The following is a 26,961-nucleotide window of genomic DNA, read 5'->3' as shown; positions in this document are numbered from 1 at the left end:
TTGTGAGTTTTCTTTCCGTTTCTCCAATGTATGTATTGTTGCAGGAACACGGAATTTCATAGATGACATTTCTGAGATTCTCTTGGGTAGGTTGCTGTTTGTTTTTTGCCAGAATGGGCCTTAAGATATTGTAGGATTTCCACCAGACTTCTATGCTGAATATTTTGGCTATGTGTTTGAATTTTTCACTGAAGTGTTGTAGGTATGGTAGGTAAATGGTGGTGATAACTTTCTGATCTTCTCTTTTTGTTATGATCTTCGAGGAGTTTGTGATGAAGGAGGAGGTGTAACTATTCTGTTTAAAACTCTCTACGTCATCCCAAACATTCTGAGACTCAAAGAAACTACTTTCACCAGATGTACTAAGATAAAAAAGATCCTCAACAATACCAGCAGACACCTCCTGAAACTGCATATAAAAGAACAGAGATGGAAGAAGCACCATCTAACCAACAAAACTGGAATACAATATACTGAACTTCACCAACAACTTTTCTCCACAAACATTAGAGCACTAAATATCCTTAACCTCTACATCAAATGCTATACAGCCAATCCTGAAAACATAAAAAAGAAACAAGTTCAAAAATTCAACAGACTGATCAAACCAGATAATCCTATGTCTATAAACATAGTTCACAATCACAGTTCAAGGGTACTAAATGTTACAGAAAATAAGATCCTTAATCTAGGTCTAAACTTCACCATCCAACCTAGCACAGTTTCAACTGTTGACATAGCTGCAACCTTAGAATCTGCTGCACAAAGCCTCCCGAACCCTATGGCTGAACAATTCTGACATCACACTTACACCATCTTTAGGAAGGCCAAGAAACCAAAACTGAACATCCCTAAACACAAATGCAGTGTACTGAACCGTCTAAAATTAGACAACAACATAAAGATTCAACCAGCAGACAAAGGAAACAGTATCATCATCCTAGACGACAACAGTTATAACACAAAGATCAAACAGTTACTGTACAAACACCAATGATCCTACAAAAAAGACAGAGAGACTCATCAATAGAATGGTGAACAAACTAAAGAAACAAGGCTTAATGAACAAAAAACTAACCAAAGATTTAAGACCCAAGGAAAATTTTCCTCTTCAGTTCTACAGACTATCTAAGGTACACAAACTTAATATACCTCTAAGACCTATAATCAGTACTCAAAACTCACCTTGCCATCAACTGGCTACTTTCTTAGTACCTATCTTATCTCCATTACAAGGAAACACTAAACATCCCATTCAAAACTGAACAGATTTCATAGGACAACTCAGAAAGCTACACATCAAATCCCAAGATATTATGGTCAGTTTTGATGTCACAGGTCCATTTACCAATGTTCCAACCTCAGAAACCCTTCACATCACCACACAACAACTGCTGAATGACAACTCTCTACCACACAGAATAGATATGGAAATAGATGCCATAATGGAATTAACAACCATTTGCCTACAGAGGAAACCTTTGCTTTCTAAGAGAAACATCAAGGCCAGTATGAAGTTTGCCAGAGAGAATGTAGACAAAGACCAGGACTTCTGAAATAATGTTCTTTGGACAGATGAGTCCAAAATTGAATTATCTGGACACCAGAACAGAGGACATGTTTGGCGTAAACCAAATACAGCATTCCAGGAAAAGAACATCGTACCAAGTGTGAAGCATGGAGATGGAAGTGTCATGGTTTGGGGCTGCATTGCTGCAGCAGGACCTGGACAGCTCACAATCATAGAATCCACCATGAATTCTACTGTGTATCAGAGGGTGCTTGAGGATCATGCAAGACCATCTGTAAGAATATTAAAGCTGAAGCGGAACTGGACCCTGCAATACGACAATAACCCAAAACATACCAGTAAATCCACCAAAGACTGGCTGAAAACTAAGAAATGGAGAGTCCTGGAATGGCCGAGTCAAAGCCCAGATCTTAATCCCATTGAGATGCTGTGGGATGACTTGAAACAAGCTATACATGCAAGAAATCCTTGAAACATCTCACAGCTGAAAGAATTCTGCATTGAGGAGTGGGGCAAACTTTCTTTAGACAGATGTTAGAGACTGGTAGATGGCTACAAGAAGTGTCTCACTGTAGTTATTTCAAAACTGAACAGATTTCATAGGACAACTCAGAAAGATACACATCAAATCCCAAGATATTATGGTCAGTTTTGATGTCACAGGTCCATTTACCAATGTTCCAACCTCAGAAACCCTTCACATCACCACACAACAACTGCTGAATGACAACTCTCTACCACACAGAATAGATATGGAAATAGATGCCATAATGGAATTAACAACCATTTGCCTAAAGAGGAAACCTTTGCTTTCTAAGAGAAACATCAAGGCCAGTATGAAGTTTGCCAGAGAGAATGTAGACAAAGATGCCATAATGGAATTAACAACCATTTGCCTACAATCAACCTATTTCCAATACAATGAGGAATTCTATAAACAAACAGATGGCTTAGCCATGGGATCACCACTCTCTCCAATCCTAGCAGACATTTTCAAGGAAGACTTTGAAAAAAAGAGCCCTGTAATCCACACCAATAAAACCAAGTTTCTACAGATGTTATGTGAATGACACCTTCATTATTTGGTCCCATGGCCATGAAAACTTACCAGCCTTCTTAGAACATCTCAATTCTGTAGACAAAAGAATACACTTCACTATGGAAATAAAGGAACAAAGCAGTTTATTGTTTCTTGATGTACTCATCAGCAAACAAGCAAGACAAATAACCACAACTCTATACAGAAAACCCACCCACACGGACAAATACCTACTCTTCCAGTCCTATCATCCAACCTCGATAAAACATGGCATAATCCAATGCCTAAACAAGAGAGCAGAAAACATTTGCAATAAGACATCCATCAAAAAGCATAATGCTGAAAGATCATAGATAGTTTTAAACAGAATGGTTACACCTCCTCCTTCATCAAAAACTCCTTGAAGAAGCCCATGACAGAAAGAAAAGATCAGAAAGTTACCACCACTACCACCATTTACCTACCATACCCACAACTCTTTAGTGAAAAACTCAAAAGCATAGCCAAAAAATTTAACATAAAAGTCTGGAGGAAATCCTACAATACCTTAAGGTCCATTCTGGTAAAAAAACAAACAGCGACCAAAGAGAATCTCAAAAACGTCATCTATGAAATTCCGTGTTCCTGCAATGATACATACATTGGAAAAATGGCAAGAAAACTTGTGACAAGGATAAAAGAACAAAGATAGCACAAAACTCATTAAAACACAAAATTCAGCCATTGCAGAGCATGCAATGTCAACTGGACACAAACTAAACTGGGAGAAAACTAGAATCATCAATACAGACAAATTCTGGAAGACAAGAAAAAATCAATGAACCATTTTATATTAATACTATTAAACCTTCACTAAACACAGGTTCCAGACTAGAAGTGAGTAACCTGTGGCTGCCATTAGTTGAATCTACAGGAAGTCTCTCCTCTAATCAGAAATAGTAATAATTAAACCAATAATAACACGGTTTCCATAATCCACAAGGACACTATAAAAGACCGACAACACCTACGCACACACCCTGACTTGAAGACGAAAGGCGGAAGACTTACAAAATGTTGTCCTCTACACTTGTGTCTCTAAAACAGGCAGTTGTCATCCATTCTACAAAGTTTCATCATGAATACTCTACCCAAACAATCTATGAAAGAAAACTCTTATCTTATTTCTTAACATTTAAAAAGAGTAAAAACTTATTCACTTATCAGTTACTTATTGCAATTACACTGTATATATTCCCCCCAACAGGTTTATTCAAACAATCCATTATTGGTTTTATATGTTCATAAACATATTCATGACAATTTTGGAGCTTTAATGATGGTGTTACGTAAATGCTTAATAACCAACCAAGGAAAATGAATAATCATAACCAATTTCATTTATCAAACAAATGCACATATATACAATCATTACCCCACTACCTTTATCACTGGTGACCTCAACATTAAGCACACAGATTTTAACTACTGTGTAACTAACATTAATGGCACATAACTGCAAAAGTTTTGGGATGATAACAACTTTGTAATACTAAACACCAACAACATAACACACATGCACCATAATGGCACTGAAAACACCCTGAGCCCACCAATAGCCACCATCTCTCCAGTCAGAAACAATGGCAATTTCAAAATCCAAGACAATATCAGTAGCAACCACCAACAATATCATTGTTCATTTTCCCTTATTGCACAGATATAATACCATATCAATATATAGATATTCTCACACTGACTGGTTACTTCTCAATAAAAACATTTCTAAATGTTTACCCTCAATTAGACCTAGAGCTGCTCACAAAAGCGACATAGATAATTACACCAATGAAACCATCAACACTATAGATTAGGCAAGTGAAGAAACAATACTTAGTAAAACATGCAATCCTGACCGTAGTGCATGGAGGTTCACTCCTGAGATACACCAATTACCAACAAGAGATGTCTTATAAGTGACTTCGTATGCTCACGTGACCCCACAACTAAAACTATAATTAATAGTACCAATAACAGTAACAAAAAATTCATTAAACTATAACAAGGTGAAAACTGGAACAATCTCTGCAAGTCTATTGATGTTTCTCACCCTGACCCTGCTTCATTCTGGGGCAAGTTCAAATCCCTCACTAATACTCAGTTCAATAGCAACATACCCTCAATCACATGCAACACCACAGCCATTAATGAAAACAACAAGCTGAATACTTTGAAAACATGTTTGTAAAACCAAATCTCTCATCATTCGACTCTGCTCACTTTCACATCAACTACTTCATAAATAGCAACCCTAATATCTTAACACCACAATTTCCAGTGTAAATCACCCAAACCTCTAATCTATACACATGCCCAATATCACATACAGAAATTACAATATATTTCAAAAAAAGATCAAACAGAAAGTACCAGGTGAAGACAACATTAATAATGCAGTTTTAAAAAAAACCTCTCTGACTCAAATCTAAGTCACTTAGTCACAATATTTAATCTTTTGTTTTTATCAGGATATTACCCTAAAATACAGAAATCAGCTATCAGGAAAGTAGTACCTAAATAATATAATGATCACAGTAACCCCTGCAACTATAAACCTATTAGTATATTAGGTAAACTAATATAAAAAGTGATAACCAATAGGATTATTAATTCATACCTGGAAATTTCAAACGATAACTAAAAGGCAGGCTAAAGAAGCAGGCAAACAACAGATCACCAAGTCAGGGTTACCTAGTCTGTATACCAAAGCTTAAATTGTATACAAACCATTACCGCTATCTTTTTTGATGTGCAAAAAGCATTTGATTCAGTATGGCATTATGGCTTTAAGTTGGTCTACCAATCCATTTAGTTCACTGGATATCCAGTTTTATCACCTACGATAAAGCTAAGGTTAAAATTCAGGAAGTATTTCCAACCCCTTCGCTTTAAAAGCTGAAGTACCCCAAGAATCCGTACTCAATCCCATCCTCTACATTCATTTTGTTAATGATATATCCCCCTCCAAACTACACTGTAGCATCCCAATATGCTGATGACATAGCTATATGGAATACTTCAAGCAACTCAAACACCACTAGAGTCCGACCAAAACTGGACACTGTATGACAATACTGCAACAAATAGCACGTCACCCTCAGTCCTACTAAAACTCAAGTGACTACATTCCCTGAAAACATTAGTAAGTTCAGGAAAAAATTCAATAACCTTAAGCTAAAGTTAAACAATACAAACAACTATTTTACTAACACCATTAAATTTTTAAGTTTAACCTTTATGCTGAATCTATCATAGAGGAAACAAATAATATTATCAGCAAAATCACTACAAGAATTAATTTTTTGAATTGCATTAGTGGACTCAACAAAGAATGCACAACTAGAACCTTTCTAAGAATCTAAAGAGCATACATAAAACCTCAGTTTGAGTATTGCAATGTTGCAATATGATGACCAACCAATATTCAAGACTAAATAACCTCCAAACAAAGCTATCAAAATCACATTCAGACTACCAAATTACAGTCCACCAGTTTACCTTGAGTCTTCATCAACTAAAATGCTTCCTTTACAGGACCAATTCATCAAATTCACATCAAAATATTATAGTAATTTACAAACTCAAGAAATTACATCCATAACTGAAATCCCTGGCTCCTGGACTGTAAGGGAAATCTTCCTTCAATTATGCACTATACTTATTAATAAATCCCTTTAATTTTCAGCTTGGGGCACTGGAAAGGGAGACTATTCAGCACCTATTCAATGAAAATGTTTTTCTCTGGGCACTCTGGTTTTCCACACAAAGTTTTTACCATTGGATTTATAGATAGACACCACTTGCCACAGAGTTGGATCAATAAAGAAAAAGAGGGGAAGATGCCCCAGAAAATAAGAGCTATAAATACTAAAAAATAACTTTCGAGTCACAGTCTCACAACAGAGTGATGATGGTACCTCAACAAGGAAGAAATAGTTATCCAAAGAAACAATGGGAGTAGTTCCAGTTCTCAACAAATGAAGTACCTCCAACAGACAACAGTTTAGATATACAAGGAAAAAAAAAGGGCTATAATTAGAGTGAAAACATGAGGAATCAATGACTGGAAAAAAACAAGAAATAAAAGACCAATGCAAAATTCAATCCAAACCAAATGGGTCAGAGTAGAAGGTAAAAACTCACAAAAAAAGCAGAGGAATAAGGGAAGGAAATTGTGGGAGATGGATTCAGTGGAAAAACCTTGAAAACGATGAACCAACCCAAATTATGTACTGGACCAACAAAGGCTTCTGAAACCAACTGAGAAGAAATGTGGAAGATGGCAAGAAACAAAAAACCACAAAAGGAATATACCACATAAGCCACAATATTTAGGTAAATAAAATAAATCCAGAATAAAGGAGACAACTGAGCCAAAACACCAACAAAACCTAGACTTGTGGAAGCCAAAAAACAAATTATAAAGACCTGGACTGGAGTGACATGGACAAACAAACATTTTCAGAAAAAAACTGAGGGAAGAAGAAAAACTAACTTGTGAAATAAGAGGCCAAAGAGTACTCCACAGGAGGTAAAACCATCAAAAATTTAGAAAATCAAGAGGTCTTTCCTAAAAAGAAAATGTGATAGTACTGAAAGGGCAGTGATCAGTAAATACAAAAAGTAAAATGTGACCCTCCAGGAGACACAAGTGAAGTATGTGGGTTGAAAAAGGGAAATCTGTTTTCTACCAAACAAGGAACAAACAAAATATCCTCTTGGCAAGTGATAAAAAGACAGTCAAAATGAAGCATGATTAGTCAAATTTGGACTAAATGAAAAAAGTGAACAAAATAACATCAGACTCAATTAAGCACATGGGTGTAATGTAAAGAGAATAAGAATATTTGCCTAAAGACCATAGTCCTGAACCTTCCTACTGATCAAACCATATCCAGAACAATGGAGATGAGCACCAGTGAAGAGAAATAATCCTGAAGAGGGGAAGGAAGCGAGATACACAACATCAAATTGAATGTGATCCTCTATCAACTCTTACAGATAAAGAGGTAAGGAAGAAAATTAAAAGGAAAATTAATGAATAGTCCTGATGAATCGGTACATATAAATATCCACCCCAAACAGACAATAATGTGAGGAATGGAACAGAAGAACATATTGAAATAGAAAATCCAACTACCATGAATATGGTAGCAAAAGCAGTGGAAGTCAGGTAAAAAGCAAACCACCCACCAAAAGGCATATGTTAACAGACAAGTACAAAGTGCCAGGCATGAAACTGGAACTGAATAACATGGTGAAAAAAACCTAAAATAGCATTCTGAAATTTGAAAAATGAGAATATGTACAGTGAGCATATCCCGACATGCAAAAATAGCAAACCCAAGTGTGAATATTGGGAGAAGTTAGGGTTGACCCCATCTCACATGGGCCAAACAAAAATTAGGTGTATGAAGTAAAAAGTAGAAATGAAATGAATGATAGGATATTAAGAAACACTTGTTAAGCCTATGAAGATTTTTAACTTACTAAGCAATAATCCTCAAGTATTAAGTATCCTCATGTGTTTGTTAAGCCTAACTGAATTGTGCAGGACAAAGAATATCACTAAGCTCAAAAATAAAATCTTAACCTAACCATAAGCATAACATTAACAAAAATGAAATAAATGAGGTTATAAAATAAGTATATATATACACACACACACACACCATAACCTATGTATGAGACATGATGTACAGAAGAAAACAATATAGTTAAATGATTGATATCCCAGTCAGATGAATTACACTTTACAGGCAGTCCTAAAATAGCAGAAACACCTAGTATCAGTGGTATAGGAACAAGTATACAATGAAGCTTAATTTTGAATCTCAACTAGACTATAAGTATCAACTAAACTAACAAAACTTATGTTATGGAAATAAGATAACTACAGATAATGATATTAAAAAAAAGTATTCAAAAACTATAACTGTATAATGTCTTATATTTGGCAGACTATGTCAAAATATGTGAATCTCCAAACTCAAGGCAAGGCCTAATGAATATTAGATCATTGGACAATCAATGTCCTGATGAAGTAAAGCCAAATATTTTCCTATGGAATACCATGACCTGAAGCCAGGATGAATAGAACATATAACCTATGAAGTGGTAACATAGATTTGATAATGCAAAATGAATAATCAAATAAAAATGTATTAGCAGAAACAAAGTAAAAGTTCTTGTAATGAAGTAATAAGTTCTATGACCAAGTACAAATATAAAATAATTCCACATCAAAATAGCTCAACAAGTTACAAATATCACTATTTTATAATAAAGAGTAAACTTGTTGAGAGAAGTTAATACAAAGATATAAAAAAATTTAAAACACTTGAGGAGAACACAAACTAAATATTAAAACATGAATACTTTTAAACGAGAAGTGATAGTTTAGTAGAATTGAATGGAGGAGATCACATGCATCAAGAATGTACTTTGCATTCTTATTGGCATAAGGGTATCAGTCAATTCCAGAAAAAGGAAATTTAAGACTTCTGATGTGCCCAAAATATTTCTTTCCGTGTAGAGGACAGACTAAATGAGAGTAGCTATTTATGTGTGAAGAGGTAATGTACCTTATTAGAAATTAGATGAGCTAAGTTTTGATATGTATGTTTAGACTGGATTACATCTTCTTAATTTGCTTTATCAAGCAAAAATTATTAATCACTGACTAACTATGTCCATCATATTCTGATGAGGGCCTTCTAAGTTATATTTAAATTGTCTAATGAAAAGGAGTGGAAATCCAAAGTAAATTTTAAAAAGGTCAAGATCATTTCTTTGGCATACTGTTCCTTGGATAAGAATTTGTTCAAAAATTACACACTCTTTTAGAAGGAAAGAAGATAAGGAAATTGGGCAAAGTAATGGAAGAATCAGAAATGACAAGTTTAAAAATAGGATAATAAAACATGTTTCCAATTATGTGGTTAGATTCCAGAAAACTGATTGTCAATCAGTGTATAAACCTAAAATTATACGCTGGCTATCAGTATCTAGATGAGCAAGCAAGGAGTAGGTTATTCTGTCTTGTCCAGTGGAGGATCATGATGGCTAAAATTAGTAATTCAGAAGTGGCAAAGGGCTATTATAGTACACATTACTTTGTGAAAGATTTGAGCAGAGTGGTAAAATTAAAGTATCAGTGGATAAAGATAAAGAAATATGAAAAGCCAATATAAGTCATAATCATGGAATTATTTAAAAGGAATACAAAGAATAAAACCTTTATATTTGTAGATCACATTAAGAAGAAAAAAATGTCTAAATGTGGTAGAAATTATGAAGCTTCTTCAAAACCATAAATTTGGGAAATCTTTAGCTAATAAAGAATAAACTCCTTCAACAGAGCTGTTGTGTATTTTTAATATACCTATGAGTTTGAACAATCTATAGAAACACATCAGTTAGAGTCATTACTGTTGTAGCATGCTTCTCGTGGACCACTACAAAAAAAAAACGTTTTAAAGGTTCTTTTTTTCTACAAATACACTATACAGCAACATTATGGTTCCATAATCTAAAATACAAAGTTAAATATATATAAATATTTCATATCTGAATAATGATAAATGTGAATTTCCATTCCTATTTTTAAAGATTCCAGAAAATATCAATTAATTTGTGTATGAACGGAGAAATTTTTACCATGTAAATTCTGATAATGAAGTATGAATCATTCCCTGCATACAAAATGCACAAATATTATTTCTTTATATGTTTCTCTATTAGCTAATTATGATAAAGTCATTATTATACATAGCAATGTTTTTTTATTATAAATGTAAGTTTTCCTTCAAATCATCAAAACTTTTTTGCCAATTTTAAGGACAAGTAATGAAAATAAAAGATAAAAATGAACATATGATTTTTACTGGTTTCACTGGAAGGCCTGTGTTAGGCAGTTGAGAACAAATGGCATTTATAGCAGCATTGATAAAGAAAGAACCAAAATGTCCAATACTGGTAATACTTAAAGTAAATAATAGTTGTTTGACCAAATTCCTTGAACAATGTCATTACAATAAATGTAGGAAGTATGAGGATGACAACAAAAGGAAATATCTGATTTTTGAATTTTGCCCAAAACTACACAAGGCCTATCTGCACTAACCATCTCTAATTTAGCAGTGTAAGACAACAGGGAAGGCAGCTAGTCATCAACAGCCACTTCCAACTCTTGGGTTACTCTTTTACAAATGAATAAGGGGATTGATCATCACATTATATCACCCCACAGCTCAAAGGGTGAGCATGTTTGGTGTGACATGACTTCGAACCTGCAACCCTTGGATTATGAGTCGAGAGCCTTAACTACTTGACCATGCCGGGCCACAAAAGGAAAAAACAGAGATAGTACAATTTCATTAAGAAATTTTTCACTTCCAAAAGGTGTCAAACAGAACCTTCCATGCACATTTACTATTTAAATTATTAGGTAAAGAATAAAGCTAACTGACTAACTTTGCTACACTTGAGATTTTTCCTAACTGAAGAACCAGAATCTAGGATAATAATGTAACAAGCACTCACTACTACAAGTCAGTTTAATTAGAGAAAATATTAATGTGTAGAGAATTTGTAGGATCCTAAATACAGCAGTTAATTACTTCAATTGATAGTTTGGCCATTTGGCATGTATTGGTGCAAAGCAACCAGGCTATCTGCATCAAACAATCTGTAAAAATGTAAAAGTAAAATTATTATAAACTGCAAAAATGAATAAAGTTAAAACAAAACAATGTTCAAAATTCAAATAAAAGATTTAAATAGAATTAAAAAGGCCAGTGGCTCATAAAAAGTTAAAAACACAAGCAAGTTGGACAGTGTCATTAACTATTTACTTCAGCAATAAAATCCAAGCAAGAACAAGATTAAAAACATCAGTTTTAATTTGAGTAGAAACATTTACTAGAATAGTTTGAACAATAACTGCACCTGGTGGTCTTATTAGTTTTCATAAATTACAGATATCAGTAAGGTCAAGGAGAAGTGCTCTTTGTGCCACTTTAGCATAAACTATATTTAACTATAAATATTTTGTAGCATAACTACTGAGTCCATTGTAGAGATCAACTACACTGAGATCAGCCAAGACAGTTGATACAATACCACAATGTTCTTTAGAAGCAGCTGTTTACAAGTTGAATTATTTGTTGTACTTATCATCAGCATGAATAGAATTTACTTTTACAACAATAACTCTATATGCCAATATTACAAACTTTTACAATGTCCACAACACAGATGGATTAGTCTATAAATGATGGTTACATGTAACAGGAACAGAATCACAAGATGAGTTGTTAACTAGAAACAGTTATAATGAATAATGGATTTTATTTTGCATATTTGTTACCTATATAAGTGACAATATAACAACTGTATGTCTATTCATATATTTGTTGTACTTTGTTTACCATAAGTTGAAGGCAATGACTAACAACATTGGTAATAAAAGTTACAGACTGTGTACAAGGGTGTTCAAGATAAATTATATTCAGTAGTTTACTGTCAAAATTATCTGCTTTCAGGATTATATAGATCTCACTATTATGCAACTTGCAAGTATATAAAATACTACTACAGTCAGCTTAGCTAAGTCACATTTGGCCCTCATTAATAAATGTTTAGTTATCATATCAATTCATATTTAGTGATGTCAAACATATTCACCACTAATTTGTTCTACATTTGTATTTATTTATACTTTTGTTTCTTCACTCAGAAATTTGTGGCATAATGAAAAGTTCCAATATTTATTTAAATCACACTATTACTACTATTTGTCATATGATCTAACATGTTTTATTTAAACATTTTCATCTGATTACAGTTTTCCAGAATTTGACATGTCTCATACACTCACTATGCTAGGAGAAACTCACTGAGTCCTGAAAGAAAAGTATCTGATTTCAATGAGTATGGAAAGCATTCCAAGTTATAAACATTATCATAATAATTATGTATTGTAATGATTCTGAACTTCAGTTGACTGTGTTGATTATTAATATGCCATTTAAACTTATGATAATGGATAAACAGACATGAATGAAAATATGTATTCATAGCTTGTATTCAAAGGTTATAACTTGTGAAATTTGCTTGTACTTTTTGTGAATTTGAGAATTTAAGTTTTTAAGAATGTAATACATCAAAACTGAACATTAAAATACCAAAATTTGGTTGGATTTACTAACATTGTTTAAAAGTATTCTTAATCAGATGTTTATTTTCATTATAGTTTGGAATGCTAACATAAACCAAAAGATCTTTTCAGTCTGGCAATATGGTGAGTGACAGCATTTGTTTCTTGGCAGAATAGAAACGCCCAAAAATGAAAAGAATTTGCTATCTAAAACACTCCAAATGGTCAGAATAAGAAAATGAAGTTGTATTCACATCCTCCGAATTTCTGCTTCTAAAACCATTTCAACTTCAAAATATGCAAGTCAAAAATATGCATTGTAACACAGAGAACAACAAACCAGTACTTATATTTAACTAAGATCAAGAAAACAGTTTTAATGGTACAACTGATGTTAGCACTGATGCCGTAAAGAATTAACTTCTGACCTAGGGCTGCTCAGGGTTAGAAAAATACCTGGTATTATAAACGTCGTTTGCCCTACTATTACTAATAACATTTAAAATTAATAAAAGAAATCCTAAACAAAGAAACAATATTAAGTTCAAAAAGAAACGTACATTTAAAATGGTAAATCACAGAAGAAGAAGAAAAGAGAGAGAAAATGGTTTAATTTAAATTTAATTAACTTGTTACATAATCACTTACAGAATACACGATACATCTTCTCTTTCTGTTGTTTCAATATCTTCCTCTGTCTACAATTACAATCGAGTCCCGGTTTCTCTGGCAACTTGGTCAAACTTTAACTTAATAATACACATTAAAACGGGACATTAGTAAATCCACGACTTGAAAAGGCTGAAATCCATAGTTTGAATCCCAGCCGTGGTCTCAACATATAGCACCCAAGTACCTCTTTTCTAAAATAAACAAAATAATACGATGTATAAATATTCGTTCGCTCTCTCTCTCGGTGTTCGGGTATGATATTTTCATACCCTGGAGAGTCAGGTTCTCTTTAACCTCTTCCTCCTCCCCGTACTTATATGGTCTTGCAGTATTGATATTTATAATTATTTTATTTTTAGGTCAGAGTGAACTGAATATTATTCTGATCTTTTTCAGGGCGATGCCCATATATTGTGGTACATATATGGTTGTTAATTTCCTCTATTAGCAGAATGTCAAGTTTATTGGTGGCACTTTTTAAAATTATTTTATTTATTTAAATTATATATTTATCATTTTTTAAATCAATTTTATTATTTTTATTTATTTTTTATGTTTAAAATATAAATTGACTGCGGAGAGATGTTTAGGACTATTGGCGAATCTGATTGATATAACTGATTTGAGACACCCTAGGTTTCAGACATGGAATTATCCTAAACCATTTTATTGAAGTAAATGACCTATCAGTACTAAATTACGGAACACCAACACACACACACATGTGGACGGTTCGCAAGACATTTTAGATTTAGCCATCTCTACACCTAACCTTTTACTACACATAGCTAAATTTCGGGTTCTTCCTAACATTGGGGCCGATCATGACCCCATATATTTCACATTACGTAACCCAGAGCCAATTAATTGTGGACCCCTACCCTCAATTTACGATTTTGCTAACACTGACTGGGGCCAGTTCCGAACATATCTTAATTCCACTCCCACCACCATGGATTATACCTCTCTCAATGAAGATACGATTAATAACCTAACAGAGAAGTTTATCTCATCCATATACGGAGCAATCAGAGCAACTGTCTCACAAAAAATACTATCCCACGAATTCAAGTCATGGAAGCTCACACCTGAAATATATCTACATATTAAGCGGAGAAGACGGTTACGCCGTCAGTTCATCGCTACGCGTGACCAACATCTTAAAACACTAATCAATAGAGAAAATAACCTTATCAAATCACTTGTTAAGAGACAAAAAGAAGTTAATTGGGAAAATTTTTGTATGACAATTAATGAAAGTAAAAATGATCCAGCAGCATTCTGGAAAAAATTCAAATCAATTTGTAACAACTCCAAAATGCGAGTTAACTCAGTTATCAGACACAGCGGCTCAATAGCCACAACTGATCCTGACAAAGCTAACCTCTTCGCACAATATCTTAAACATACTTTTCAGACACCAATTCTCCCATCTTTTGACAATAATTATTTTCACTCAGTTAATAAGTTTATCGCCAATAACCAAGACATTTTTCAACCTATCTTTAGTCACACATCTGACCCGCACACAGTCTACACGCATGACGATATATCTCATCCCATATCATGCGCTGAACTCATAATTCATATCTCTAAATCCAAGAACACTACCTCAGGTGAGGATCGAATTAAGAATATTATTCTAAAAAACCTCCCAGACCTATACATACGCTACCTGACTTTTCTCTATAATCTATAATTATCAACAGGATTTTCCCTAAACATTGGAAATCCGCAATAATTATTATTATCCCCAAACCAAATTTTGGCTTTCAGAATCCCGCCAGCTATCGACCCATAAGCTTTTTGAATTCCACAGGTAAACTGCTGGAAAAAAATAGTGGCTAGCCGACTCCTATATTTTCTGGAATCCAACAACATCATCAACGATTTTCCCTAAACATTGGAAATCCGCAATAATTATTATTATCCCCAAACCAAATTTTGGCTTTCAGAATCCCGCCAGCTATCGACCCATAAGCCTTTTGAATTCCACAGGTAAACTGCTGGAAAAAATAGTGGCTAGCCGACTCCTATATTTTCTGGAATCCAACAACATCATCAACGATATACAAAATGCTGCCAGACTCAAAAGACAAAACGGTGATCATTTAGTTAGACTTACAGAAACCGTGTTTCAAGCTTTTAATCATAAACACATGACAGTTGCAGCGTTTTTGGACGTTAAAAAAGCATTTGATAGTGTTTGGCATAACGGACTACTATTTAAACTACATTGTCTCAAAATCCCACACACAATCATAAGGTGGACCTCAAGTTTCCTATCTAATAGACTCTCCCATCATTTTCCACTAAAAGCCGGCGTACCGCAAGGGTCTGCCATCAGTCCCTTACTTTATATTATCTATGTTAATGACATTCCCATCCCTAAACATAATTACACACACGCATCCCAATATGCTGACGATGTGGCAATCTGGAGCACGTCTAGCGATCCGTCTGCCGCTGCTTATCGCGTTCAAAGCGCACTTAACAACATATCAGCATGGTGCAATCACTGGCGCGTCGCATTGAACCCCAATAAAACTCAAGCGATTGTGTTCCTTCGATGTCGTAAAAATAAAAGTAAAAAATGAACAATTTCTCATTAAAATTACTCAATACTAACATCAAATTCTCGAAAACTGCTAAATTTCTAAGGATTACCTTCAACAGGTCATTGGTCTGGACCGGTTACTTTAATAACATAGAGATAACTATGTTACGCAGAGTATTTCAAACCAAAATTACTGTCAGTTTTTTGTTTGTTTAGAACTAACTTCATCATGTATGAGGTACCTATCTAGTTCGCATAGTAATTCATTTTTCATTCAATTTTTATCGAAGTACGTTATTGTACTATGTAAGAGTCTATCTGGTATGGTTGGTATGTTCAAATATTTGTGTATGAATTGAGATGGTGTAGTTCTTGGAACTTTTTATGCTGTTGTAAGGAGTGTGTTTTGGATTGTTTGTAGTTTGGTTTTAATAATTTTATCGCTTACAGTTATCCATGCTGGAGCTGCATAATCTATTAGTGGTCTAATATATGTTTTGTATATTTTTAGTATGTTGTTTGTGGATGTTCCACTGTTTTTTTCCAGTTAAACTCCTAAGCATAGTTAGTTCTTCACCAGACTTTATTTTTAATTTCGTTAACATGATTAATCCAAGTTAATTTTGAATCATAGGTTAGGCCTAAAAATTTTGCCGATGGTGCAGTCTGAAGTAGTAGAATAATTATTTTTATGTTTATATATTGTCATTTATACAGCCGCTATACTGAGCAGTGACATTTGGTGATAGTTAGACAAAAGAGGCAGTTTGGATAACACGTCTAGTCGAGAACATGGGTATATACTGGGCGAACCTGCAAGCGTTGGATAATCTTCAAGTGTGAAAACAAGTTCATGATGAAGTTACTACCTGATCTACAAGACCGCAGCTAACATTTTCCATGTATACCACCGTCACAGTTCATCAGTTTTTCTTTCTTTTTCTTTTTTTTTTCCCCCCTATGTTTCTTCCCAGCTACTTCCGGGCACGGTCTGGGCAGATTTTTCGGCGCCCAGGCCGTGAATGTGGGTTTTCTCGGGGTACTCCCGTTTTCCCCCACAGAAAAATCTCTGGCATCGGATCTGTAGGTCCAAGCCACATTCTGAAAAGGGCCGTTTATTCAGTCATAGGTTATCCAGCCATTGTAAATTTTTAATCAATTCGCCAGCCGCCTGTGTACTCCGTCCTCGGGCCAAGGTCCGGCTCACTTCACTTATGCTGCTCTCGTCCAGTACTCCCGTCTTTCCTCTCAATCACAGATACCCCACTCCACCTTAAAAATATCAAAATAAAAGTAAAAGAAAAAAAACCTCACGGAAATTATAACAATTTCTCACGTGAGGGGATGAAGAGGAACTACAACTTTCCTGAACACCCCAGTTGGAGAGATAATTCTTCTGATTTCTCTCTCTCTAAACTAAACCCCTGCCACGTTAGTTTGCGTTGGATAATTTTATGAGTCGCACAGCAGCAATGAGAAATCAACTTTGCTTAGGCTGATTCTTGGAGAATTTCAAAACATACCAAACCAAGCACCAGCTGGTGTCTTTGTAGGTTAAAAGAGATGTGTTATCCCCCCCAACCCACCCTCACTCGAAAAGGGTTAGATATGCTAGAATGGTCAAAACCTGATGATTCGTGAGTGCTTGAAAACTCCTTACAGATTACTTTTTAAAATTAAACATGGTTCACTGTAATTTAGCACGCTAAAATTTTAGAAGGGGGGATAACGAGTTCCTTCAAAATTACACGTGAGTATAAGATGTTTTACCCACAAAATGTTTAGTGTTGGCATTAACACTGTTCATATTGTGGACAGACAATTTTTAATTTTCTTCGGAGTTCTAATTCAGATCAGAAATAAATGCTATTCGTCATCTGTTGGGAGACCTGAATCTTTTTATAATACAGGTCACCCTGATCAGGCAGTCGGCCAAGGTGATTCAAAGAAGCTCAACACAGAGAATATAATACTGATATTCAAAACGAAACCAACCGGAATGACTTGAAAGAAAATAGCCAGCGATCTTGTGTCTCAGTGAAGTAATGACGAAAGCAATTAATTTTCTATTATGTTGACCCCAACATGGCTAGGTGGCTAAGGTACTCGACTCGTTATCTGAGGGTCGCGAGTTGGAATAGTCGTCACACCAAATATGCTCGCCTTTTTAGCTGTGAGAGCGTTATAATGTTAGACCAATTCCACTGTTCGTTGGTAAAAGAATAGCCCAAGAGTTGGTGGTGATGACTAGCTGCCTTCCCTCTAGTCTTACACTGCTAAATTCGGGACGGCTAGCACAGATAGCCCTCGAGTAGCTTTGTGCGAAATTCCAAAAAAACAAACAAATTTTGGAATTTAGCTTTATAAACAACTTTCCATTGTTATATCTGCATTATGCTGTTATTAATGTATGATATACATAAATAAATAAGCACTGACTTTTACTTTTCCTGAGGAAGGGTCAAGATTAAGATTTCAACTTGGTTTTATAATTCTGGTACACTTTGAGACATGACAGGTTTTTAAATTTGTCCTCAAAAGGAAATTAATTAACGTGTAAAGCCAGTGTTAAAATTACACTGAGTTGCATTATTACTAGGCGGTAGCATTATGATATAGATATATCACTTTTCCTAGGGGTTGAGCCCTGCAATATCTTGCTGATGGGATCAGAGCCCTGGGATCCCATGTACTTGACACCTATGTTACTGATAGCAATAACATATTACTAACATTACTTGATATCAGTAACTACATATTAAAACATATAGATGGTAAAACAAAAAAGGATATTTGTGCAGCAGATTATTTATTGACAATGCAGATCAGGTACATGTATACAGCAACAATGTTCATATTTATGTTCACCATACAAAATGTTACACAAAATTAAATATTTCCTGATCATGTTAAAAAATATTACACTCGGACCTAGAAAAATTAAGTAGCATGTACTCCCAATAAATCTACCCAATATATCATATGCTTCTTAGAAAAAAAGTCATATGTATAGAAGTAAAAAAAAAAAAAAAAGGTTAAGTGTCCAGTCTTATGAATTCCTGTAAATCTTAATTTTTCAAACACAAAGAGCTGTCAAACACTTGATTAATACTCACAAAAACAACTTACATTTGAGAATATCAAATACCCAAGATTCATATAGAGTGTATTAAAGCATTTTTACATTAAAATGAAGCTAAAAATTTCAGGTACCCCTTGTTATACAAGCCTTAACAATACAAAAAAGTCAAACCTTGATGACTTCAGTGCAAGTAATGAACCCTCATGATATGAAAGGGTTCATTATTACATTATGCTTGCTATTCAAAGATCTTTTCAATGAAAAGATCAGTAAAAACAACTAGAATGTTTTACAAAGTATTCAGTTAACTTTAGAACTAACCACAACGTATTAAGCAAATATAACTTGTCAATTTGCAAAATGGCTATTGTTACCTCACTGATGTCCTGTACTTCCCATTAAGTCACTTCTTTACTTTTCTCAAAACTAATCACACTTCCTTTTAACTAAAGAATACTACAAGATAAATATATTCATCAGTTACTTAGTATGGGAAAATATTCATTATTACTTTCCCATTATTGCACTGAACACCAGAAAAATGTATATTTTACCATCAGCAAAAGCAGCCAGAAATATAATTCAGAAAAACATACCCAAGAAATGGCTTACAAGAAGGAGCATACATATTACAACACTATGTGAAAACTACAGTAGAATAAGTTTAAAGTCACATCGCATGTAACACAAACTTCTTTACATTATTGGTCAGTACAGTCTACACAATCTAAAGAAATAACTTCATTTTAATTAGAAATAAAACAACACTTGATAAATTACTTTAATATCTAACAATAATCAAACTGTGTGTGTTTAAAAAATAACCAAAAGTGATATACTTATTCGGGGATGCCCATAAAAAAATGAAAACAAGTAGCATTAATTGTTTTTGTTTGTTTTTTTCTACAAGCAGCTATGTATAAGTAAGGTAGGAAACACTGTTGTTTGAATTTGTATCAAAACATCAGCAATATAACTATCTTCTAAGTTATTAATACATTATTGTATATCTTTGTAAATGCATGATAATTTATTTAATTATGAGCATACTTTCACTTTATGGGCCATCCATCATTAGAAACTTTGACTATCATAATTTCAGGTATTCAAATTATGGCCATTAGGTTTTAAGAATCAATTTAACTCTTCATAATCTAGAATTCTCACTTATATTACAACAGTCTCATTGTATGAAATATTTTCAAATGTAAAATAAAACAATGATATACTATATAAAATCAAATATTTTTCTTTCTCATTTGTAAAATAAAATTTGTTCTTTTTTTAATATAACAACATTTTGTTTCATAATATAAAACTACAACATATTTTACTGCTACTACATCCAATTAAGATTAATTGTAACTGGTAGAAACATATTTCCTTCTCAAATGATTGTAGTCAAATGCTGAAGCTATAACAAGACAATGCAACCAGTTAATTTTGGGAAATACCTTGATAGAGAGAAAACATTTCATAAAATTGAACAAAACTTGTGAAAAAATATTGGAATCTGTTTAGATGACACAATGGTTCATCAGAAAAATTAACAGTTTTTGTTTCTTTGGTTTGTCGTCCCCCAAGAGTTTACTTTATTACATTCAGTTTTGTTGCAGTAGAATTATGAGCTTCTAAGAAGTTCAAATTAACAAAAACCAAAGCATTAATGTTCTGAAGGAGGTCAGTGCAAATTTTCTGTCAATGACTAAAACACTTAAGAATGTCTTATCAACAAGTAATAAAAATGTGTTGAAATCCAAGCAGTTTTTGAAAATACACACTGTGCTTGTTTTAGTCCATATTACCATAATACCATAAAGAATGTAACACATAATAAAAAATCCAAATTGTGTAGATGATAATACAAAGTAGGCAAGGTGTCTTTAGAATCTTGATAACTTTAAAACAAAGGAATGAGTGAAGTGATGAGATCAAAGCTCTAGATCTTCATGTAATATGCAGAAAGTATATAGAAAATAATCTTGATTGAATGTTTTATATTCTTCATAAATCAACAATATAAAAACTTTTTAAAGCTTCTACATCCTCCAACATCTGATACTTACCTCTTTAATCATCAGTGACCCCAAAAGGAAGTATCTTCACATAAAAAGATACTTATTTCAGTATTGCACCTGTTATGTTTATTAAAAAATCATAAAATTCAGTATCTTTGTTTTCAAATTTAGAGAATTTGTACAAACCTTTTCAGTTGAAGGAAAAGTTTAAGCAATTTCTCATATTTGTAAAGATAGGAGGCTGTTTTATTATTAAACTTATTATTTTCTACCAAGGATCTAAATTATAAACTCAAGCTTTCTGCCAAAGTAAGAAGAATGTAGCATTACCTAATTAGTACCTTCTAAAAAGTTTATAGGTAACTAAAATCCAAAAATTTGAAGCAAGCAAAATTAAATTAATCCTACTTTTCTACACAAAGATTGTTACATAACGTAACTCATTTTACAGACTTAGTTCACAACATTTCAGAATAAGTGTACTGATGCTATCATTCTCTATGAAAACTGAAGAAATGGGACTTTAACTCCTTAATGAGTAAGTGAAATAAAACAAGTGTTTAGGGTGACTAAATGCTTTACTTGTGACCATTATACTGTGTGAAACTTTGTAAAACCAAACAAATTTGTGAGACTTCATTTTGACTAGAAAGCCGTTGGTACAGACGTGCAGTATCTACTTTATAATGTTATAAAATACAGTGAAAAAACAACAACAAAACCACTAAACCCTCTATACAACACAAGTTTCTTGTAACACAATGCGTGATATACATTAACTAGGAGAACTGAAGAGATTTATTTGCACATATTTACAATACAATGTAAATGGCCAACGATTTCATAAAAATCCAAAAATGCTTTTACATGAATGCCACAGAAAATAATCCTGGTCCTATTTCTATCTCACTTGTTACCCAAAAAGTGTAAAAACATTGAATCTCATGGAAAATGCTGTAATTATCAGCAATAAGAGAAAGATAATAATAATTTCAATCATTTCATAAAGCTGAATAGATTAATACATGTTTTATTTAACAGTTAAAATTTGACACATAAGAACAAACATATAAAGCTTAACCACACTAATGATTCATAGCTAACACAAGCCAAAGATAAAGAAATATCTTGACTTGAATCATAAATTTGTAAACAGATTTGGGTTACATAAGATCCATAACACATTAGTTACAATAATCTTAACTTGACAAATTATTTTTTAAGTCAACAATATGAACAACCCTTTAATATCATTAAGATGTAACACAACATTGAATGAAAAACATCAAGTTATATTAAACCAATGATGTAATTCCATCTATAAAATGTAAACAGAAATTACTGCATGTTAATGTGATTGAATTTTCTAAATACTTCTTGTCCAAATTTTCTGTGACTAGTTGATAATTGGATAAGAAAATAATGGAACATATTGCAATGACTAATTTTACTAAAAACATTTAATAAACTTCTGAAAAATATTATTTATTGTTTTTAGGAAAATAAAAAAAATTGAAGATTACTCTGGAAAACAACATTCACAAACATAGAAATAACAATTAGTCCCCTGTTCTAATACAGTCTGTGCCTGATGACCTAGTTTTAAAAGAAATCTATGTGAAAACTACAAGTATTTTTGAAGAGCTTGTAATTAATCCTTTTATTATCTAGCAATAAGAAAACTTAAAAAAACAAATACTATATCTAACTGGTCAATATTTCATATATATATTAATCAATATCTAACCATAAGTAACAAGTTTTTACCATTTAACATACCTAACAAAACTCGGGAATAAATATGAACAATAGATATGATAGGTTAACCTTCTGTTTGCCAGCTTGTGATATCTAATACTAAGCTGAAAACAGCAGAAACAGAAGGTGTTTGTATTCTCTCATGAGTTCATTAATAACATAATAAGCATAAAATACTACAATGATAAATTTTACTCATCAGTTATGTAAACACATATAAGACTTATATATATATATATATGTGTGTGTGTGTTGTTTGTTTCTCTTGGGTTTTTTCAATGCTCAAACACTATGACTACAACATTTGTGCGACACATTAGCTATGACTGTTGCTAGTGGGATTTCACTTCCACAGCACAAGTGGAGGTCAGTGTGAAACTACAGAATGTCAACTATGGTGTGTTGACCTAATGTCCAGTGTATCAAGAAGTAGCTATCACTTTTTTCATTTATCATGGTCTTGATCTTCCTCCATTGGTTCCTCAATTTGCTGGGATGAACAATTTACTTCTTCTTTTCTGTTGTACACATTATACAGTTAAGAAAAATAAAATATTAGAATACAGACAGTGTACTATTGAATTACATGTTTAAATTATTTGCTAAGTTTGGATAAGATGAAATCTTACTAACAGTAATTGTTTTGTAAATTACTGTTATAATTTAATTTTCTGAAAGAAATCACAGGAATCACTACATAAGAAGTAAAAAAGTTAATCTTTAAAACACTAGCATAGCCAAAGGTGGCCACAGTCCACTCGTTAAGCATCCAGGCCCACATAATTAAAGTCTGCTTGATGGTTCACTCATCCAAATTCATTCAAAATATTGTACTAGCCAAATCAGTGCTTTAAAGTTAAAAATGTCAATGGAATAAATATAACACTGTTTAAATCTAAGACACAACAAAAGACATATAAGATGACCCAAGAAAGTTTATTTACATTAGTTTCATTGTGATTATTATTATTTTTATCAAACTGCTTGATATAACAGTCATTGAAATGTTAAAGATGGTTTCATACATTTATAAACAAGTACTGTTAATTATATATTGTCAATTCCTTAGTTAATCCATCACTATGTATCTTCTAATTTCTGGGCACCTGATATTACATGCAAAAACTTAAGAAAAACATTAATTTTTTTATAAAGTCTTAATAAATACAAATTAACATAACACCACAATTTACTCTTAACTGTGCAACTCAACTTTGTAAAGTTAGTAAGAATTATAAGTTTTCTCTTTTAAGCAATATACATTCTTTGTAGCATCACTTAAAAACACTTATGAAACAACTAAACATAAATTTGGTGAAAAACTACACTATTAAAGAATAGTACTAACATCATGTGACATGTAGAACAATGTAAAAACAAAGTTCATGATAAGGTAAATTCACATGCTCGACTTAAAATAATCAGATACACAGTATATCTAGTTTATTTGTGATAAATGATTTTACAGAAAAATATTTATGTAAGGAGAATTAGGCTTACTGAACGTGAGGTGTTTGTGGAACTTTCACAGAAAGTGATGCTAGAGCTGCTACAGTATCCACCTCTTCTCTTTCCTTTGTTTGAGCTTCAAAGAGTGAATAGCCAACTGTGGGTCCCCCACGTTTAATACATGGCCAATGGAGTGCTTAAGAAAGTATACATGAAAAAATTGCAAGAACAAATATTTTGAACAATATGTAGACTGTTTTAAATATTTTATTAATAAGAATTAGTAACTGTACAAATAAAAGTTAGTTCCAAGAACTGTTTATAATTCTTAACTGCATGTAAGAAGTTGGAATTTTCTTTAGTAGTAGCAGCAGTTCATTCTTTCAACACAAGTTATATGGCATAATAGCAAATACAAATTTTATTGGATTAAAAAAAAAACTTTTATTGTACTTATGGCATCTATTAGCAGTAAACTTATCATCCATGATAAAACATGGAGATTTGTTATTTGTTATTTTGAATTTCATGCAAAGCTACTCGAAGGCTATCTGCACTAGCCATCCCTAATTTAGCATTGTAAGACTAGAGGGAAGGCAGCTAGTCAGCTAACTCTTGGGCTACTCTTTTACCAACGAATAGTGGGATTGACCATTACATTATAACGCCCACATGGCTGAAAGGGCGAGCATGTTTGGTGTGACTGGGATTCGAACCTGCGACCCTCAGATTACGAGTCTAACGCCTTAACACACTTGGCCATGCTGGGCCCAACATGGAGATAAACAAGTTAAAGATTTCAACAGAAAAAAAGTATTAATCATATTGGTGAAAATACCAAAACATCCTTCAAATGTCTATAGATTAGAATTTAAAATTTATATTACTTGTTTTTTAAATTACTTGTTTGTTTTTTATAATAAAAAGGAAAATATGACAATACTTTATGTAGTTTAACAGTAAAGTGATATATTTCTGTACAGTTTGTTTTGCTTGTTTATTGTTAAGCACAAAGCTATGCAATGGTTTATCTGTGCTATGCCTATAACAGGTATAAAAAACCTTGGTTTTTAGCATTATAAACCTGCAGAATTACAACTGAGCCACTGAATGGGCATTTTTATATAAAGTAAGGAAAATAAAATTTTTAATAAAACCTGGTAGTTAAGGTTATTTAGGGGTTTCAAATAAATAACATATACCTTGGACACTGATGGTTCTCTGGAGAACTTTCACAGCAATAGGATCAGGTTTTCGGGTTACTTCTTTTTCTGATAAAGGTTTCCCCTCATCTCCTAGCAGAGCTATGACACATTCTTGAGAGCAGTCACAGATAGAGGGAAGGTCGTATCTTTAAAAAAAACAGGAACAAAGAGTTGGAATTACAGATGACACATTAAATCTTAAATATAAAATAAGTTAGACTAATTAAAGTATTTATGTTTGTAAAAAAATTAATTGATAAACTCACCCTCCTTCTAGAGCAAGAACAACTCGTCCTTTAGCAAGTGTCATTAGTTGCTTAGTCATGTAGCCAAAACCTTGGAAACAAATGAAATATGATATTAAAAATCAAATACAATTACAAAAAATGACTTAGTGTTATTGCTAGTTATATTGGTACCATTAACTGTTTTACAACAATATTTAAAATTAATCACTTTTCTTTTTAAATTTTTTTTTCTCCTTAAAGCAAATTAGACCATGCAATCTACAAATACAAAGGGAATGCTAAAAAAATAGTTCATATTTGATTGTGCTAGTTTAGCAAAATGTATAGTAAATTTTAGTTCAGAAAAAAAGTAAGAGAAAAGGTTTTAACCATTGTATACATACACATATAACATTATGATGGACATAAATAAAATTATCAGTGTCCACATAAGTCAAATTAGTCTTACTGTAATGTAATCAAATGATGATTTGTTATTTTAAATATTCATATTTATGCTTGAATTGAAAATGTTTTATGTACAAATATTATACATAACTAATGCATAGTTTTAAAGTTAATATTGGATGACATTATAATTTGGCTTACTATGTAAGAATGCAGTGTGTGACTGGAAAAGTTATATTTTTTATTACAGGTCAGAATAATACTTACAGGCAGGAGAAAGAGTGTAACCCCCTAATGGTGCAGGATGTCCATAAGAAGCATCGAAACCTGCAGCCACAAGGATGATCTCAGGATCAAAATTCCTTGCAATTGGCATCACAATAGTCCTAGAGAGAGATTTTTATTAATCTAAATGAAATTCTATAAAAAAGAAACAATGAACATTTTTCACCTTTTATAAGTTCTTTATTTCATTTTATTGTGGTAAATAGCTTATAAACAAAATACAAAAGGAAGAAGTTCACTGAGTTATATTTTTAGTAAATTTATTCCAGATTATGAGAGAAAAATAAATTAGATAAAACTTTATTTTTTTTGTATTGCATATAAATTATCTTCACAAAAGTGTAAAAGTATGAATATATTTAAAAAAAGTCTACAATACAGAACAGTAAGTAATTCTGTGAACCACAGATAACCCAAGTGCTTTTCTGAAAGTGTTCAAATTACTAGTTTTTTTAGATTTCAAGTTTTCTATCTTTGACATTTACACATTCATGATTTCATACTATAAATAATACATACTGTAAAAAATTAA

At 32.8% G+C, this 26,961-nt stretch overlaps 2 protein-coding genes across 33 annotated transcripts in view; both read right to left on the bottom strand.

The window, feature by feature from the left end:
• Positions 1 to 13,837, bottom strand: part of LOC143230313 (uncharacterized) — a 136,225-nt gene extending 122,388 nt beyond the window's left edge. For 5 of the 16 annotated variants that reach the window (XM_076463627.1, XM_076463625.1, XM_076463613.1 and 2 more), the window contains exon 1: positions 13,417 to 13,833. The gene's annotated coding sequence lies outside the window, so the exon portion shown is untranslated. Of the gene's footprint in view, positions 1 to 13,416 lie in introns of all 16 variants that reach the window. The other 11 variants (XM_076463615.1, XM_076463614.1, XM_076463616.1 and 8 more) reach the window with 6 other exon arrangements.
• An 8,041-nt stretch (positions 13,838 to 21,878) lies between these two features.
• Positions 21,879 to 26,961, bottom strand: part of LOC143230309 (histone deacetylase 4-like) — a 150,027-nt gene continuing 144,944 nt past the window's right edge. For all 17 annotated transcript variants that reach the window (XM_076463595.1, XM_076463597.1, XM_076463600.1 and 14 more), the window contains 5 exons: positions 26,412 to 26,530; positions 25,776 to 25,845; positions 25,507 to 25,655; positions 24,356 to 24,500; positions 21,879 to 23,373 (listed from right to left, as the gene is read on the bottom strand). In XM_076463595.1, the coding sequence (XP_076319710.1) occupies positions 23,301 to 23,373; positions 24,356 to 24,500; positions 25,507 to 25,655; positions 25,776 to 25,845; positions 26,412 to 26,530 (556 nt within the window). In that variant the 3' untranslated portion in view covers positions 21,879 to 23,300. The remainder of the gene's footprint in view (positions 23,374 to 24,355; positions 24,501 to 25,506; positions 25,656 to 25,775; positions 25,846 to 26,411; positions 26,531 to 26,961) is intronic.

This window comes from Tachypleus tridentatus, chromosome 10 (assembly GCF_004210375.1).
Source record: "Tachypleus tridentatus isolate NWPU-2018 chromosome 10, ASM421037v1, whole genome shotgun sequence".
NCBI classification, from domain to species: domain Eukaryota; kingdom Metazoa; phylum Arthropoda; class Merostomata; order Xiphosura; family Limulidae; genus Tachypleus; species Tachypleus tridentatus.
Note: the sequence above shows the minus strand (reverse complement) of the source record. Positions and strands in the feature narration are given on the sequence as shown.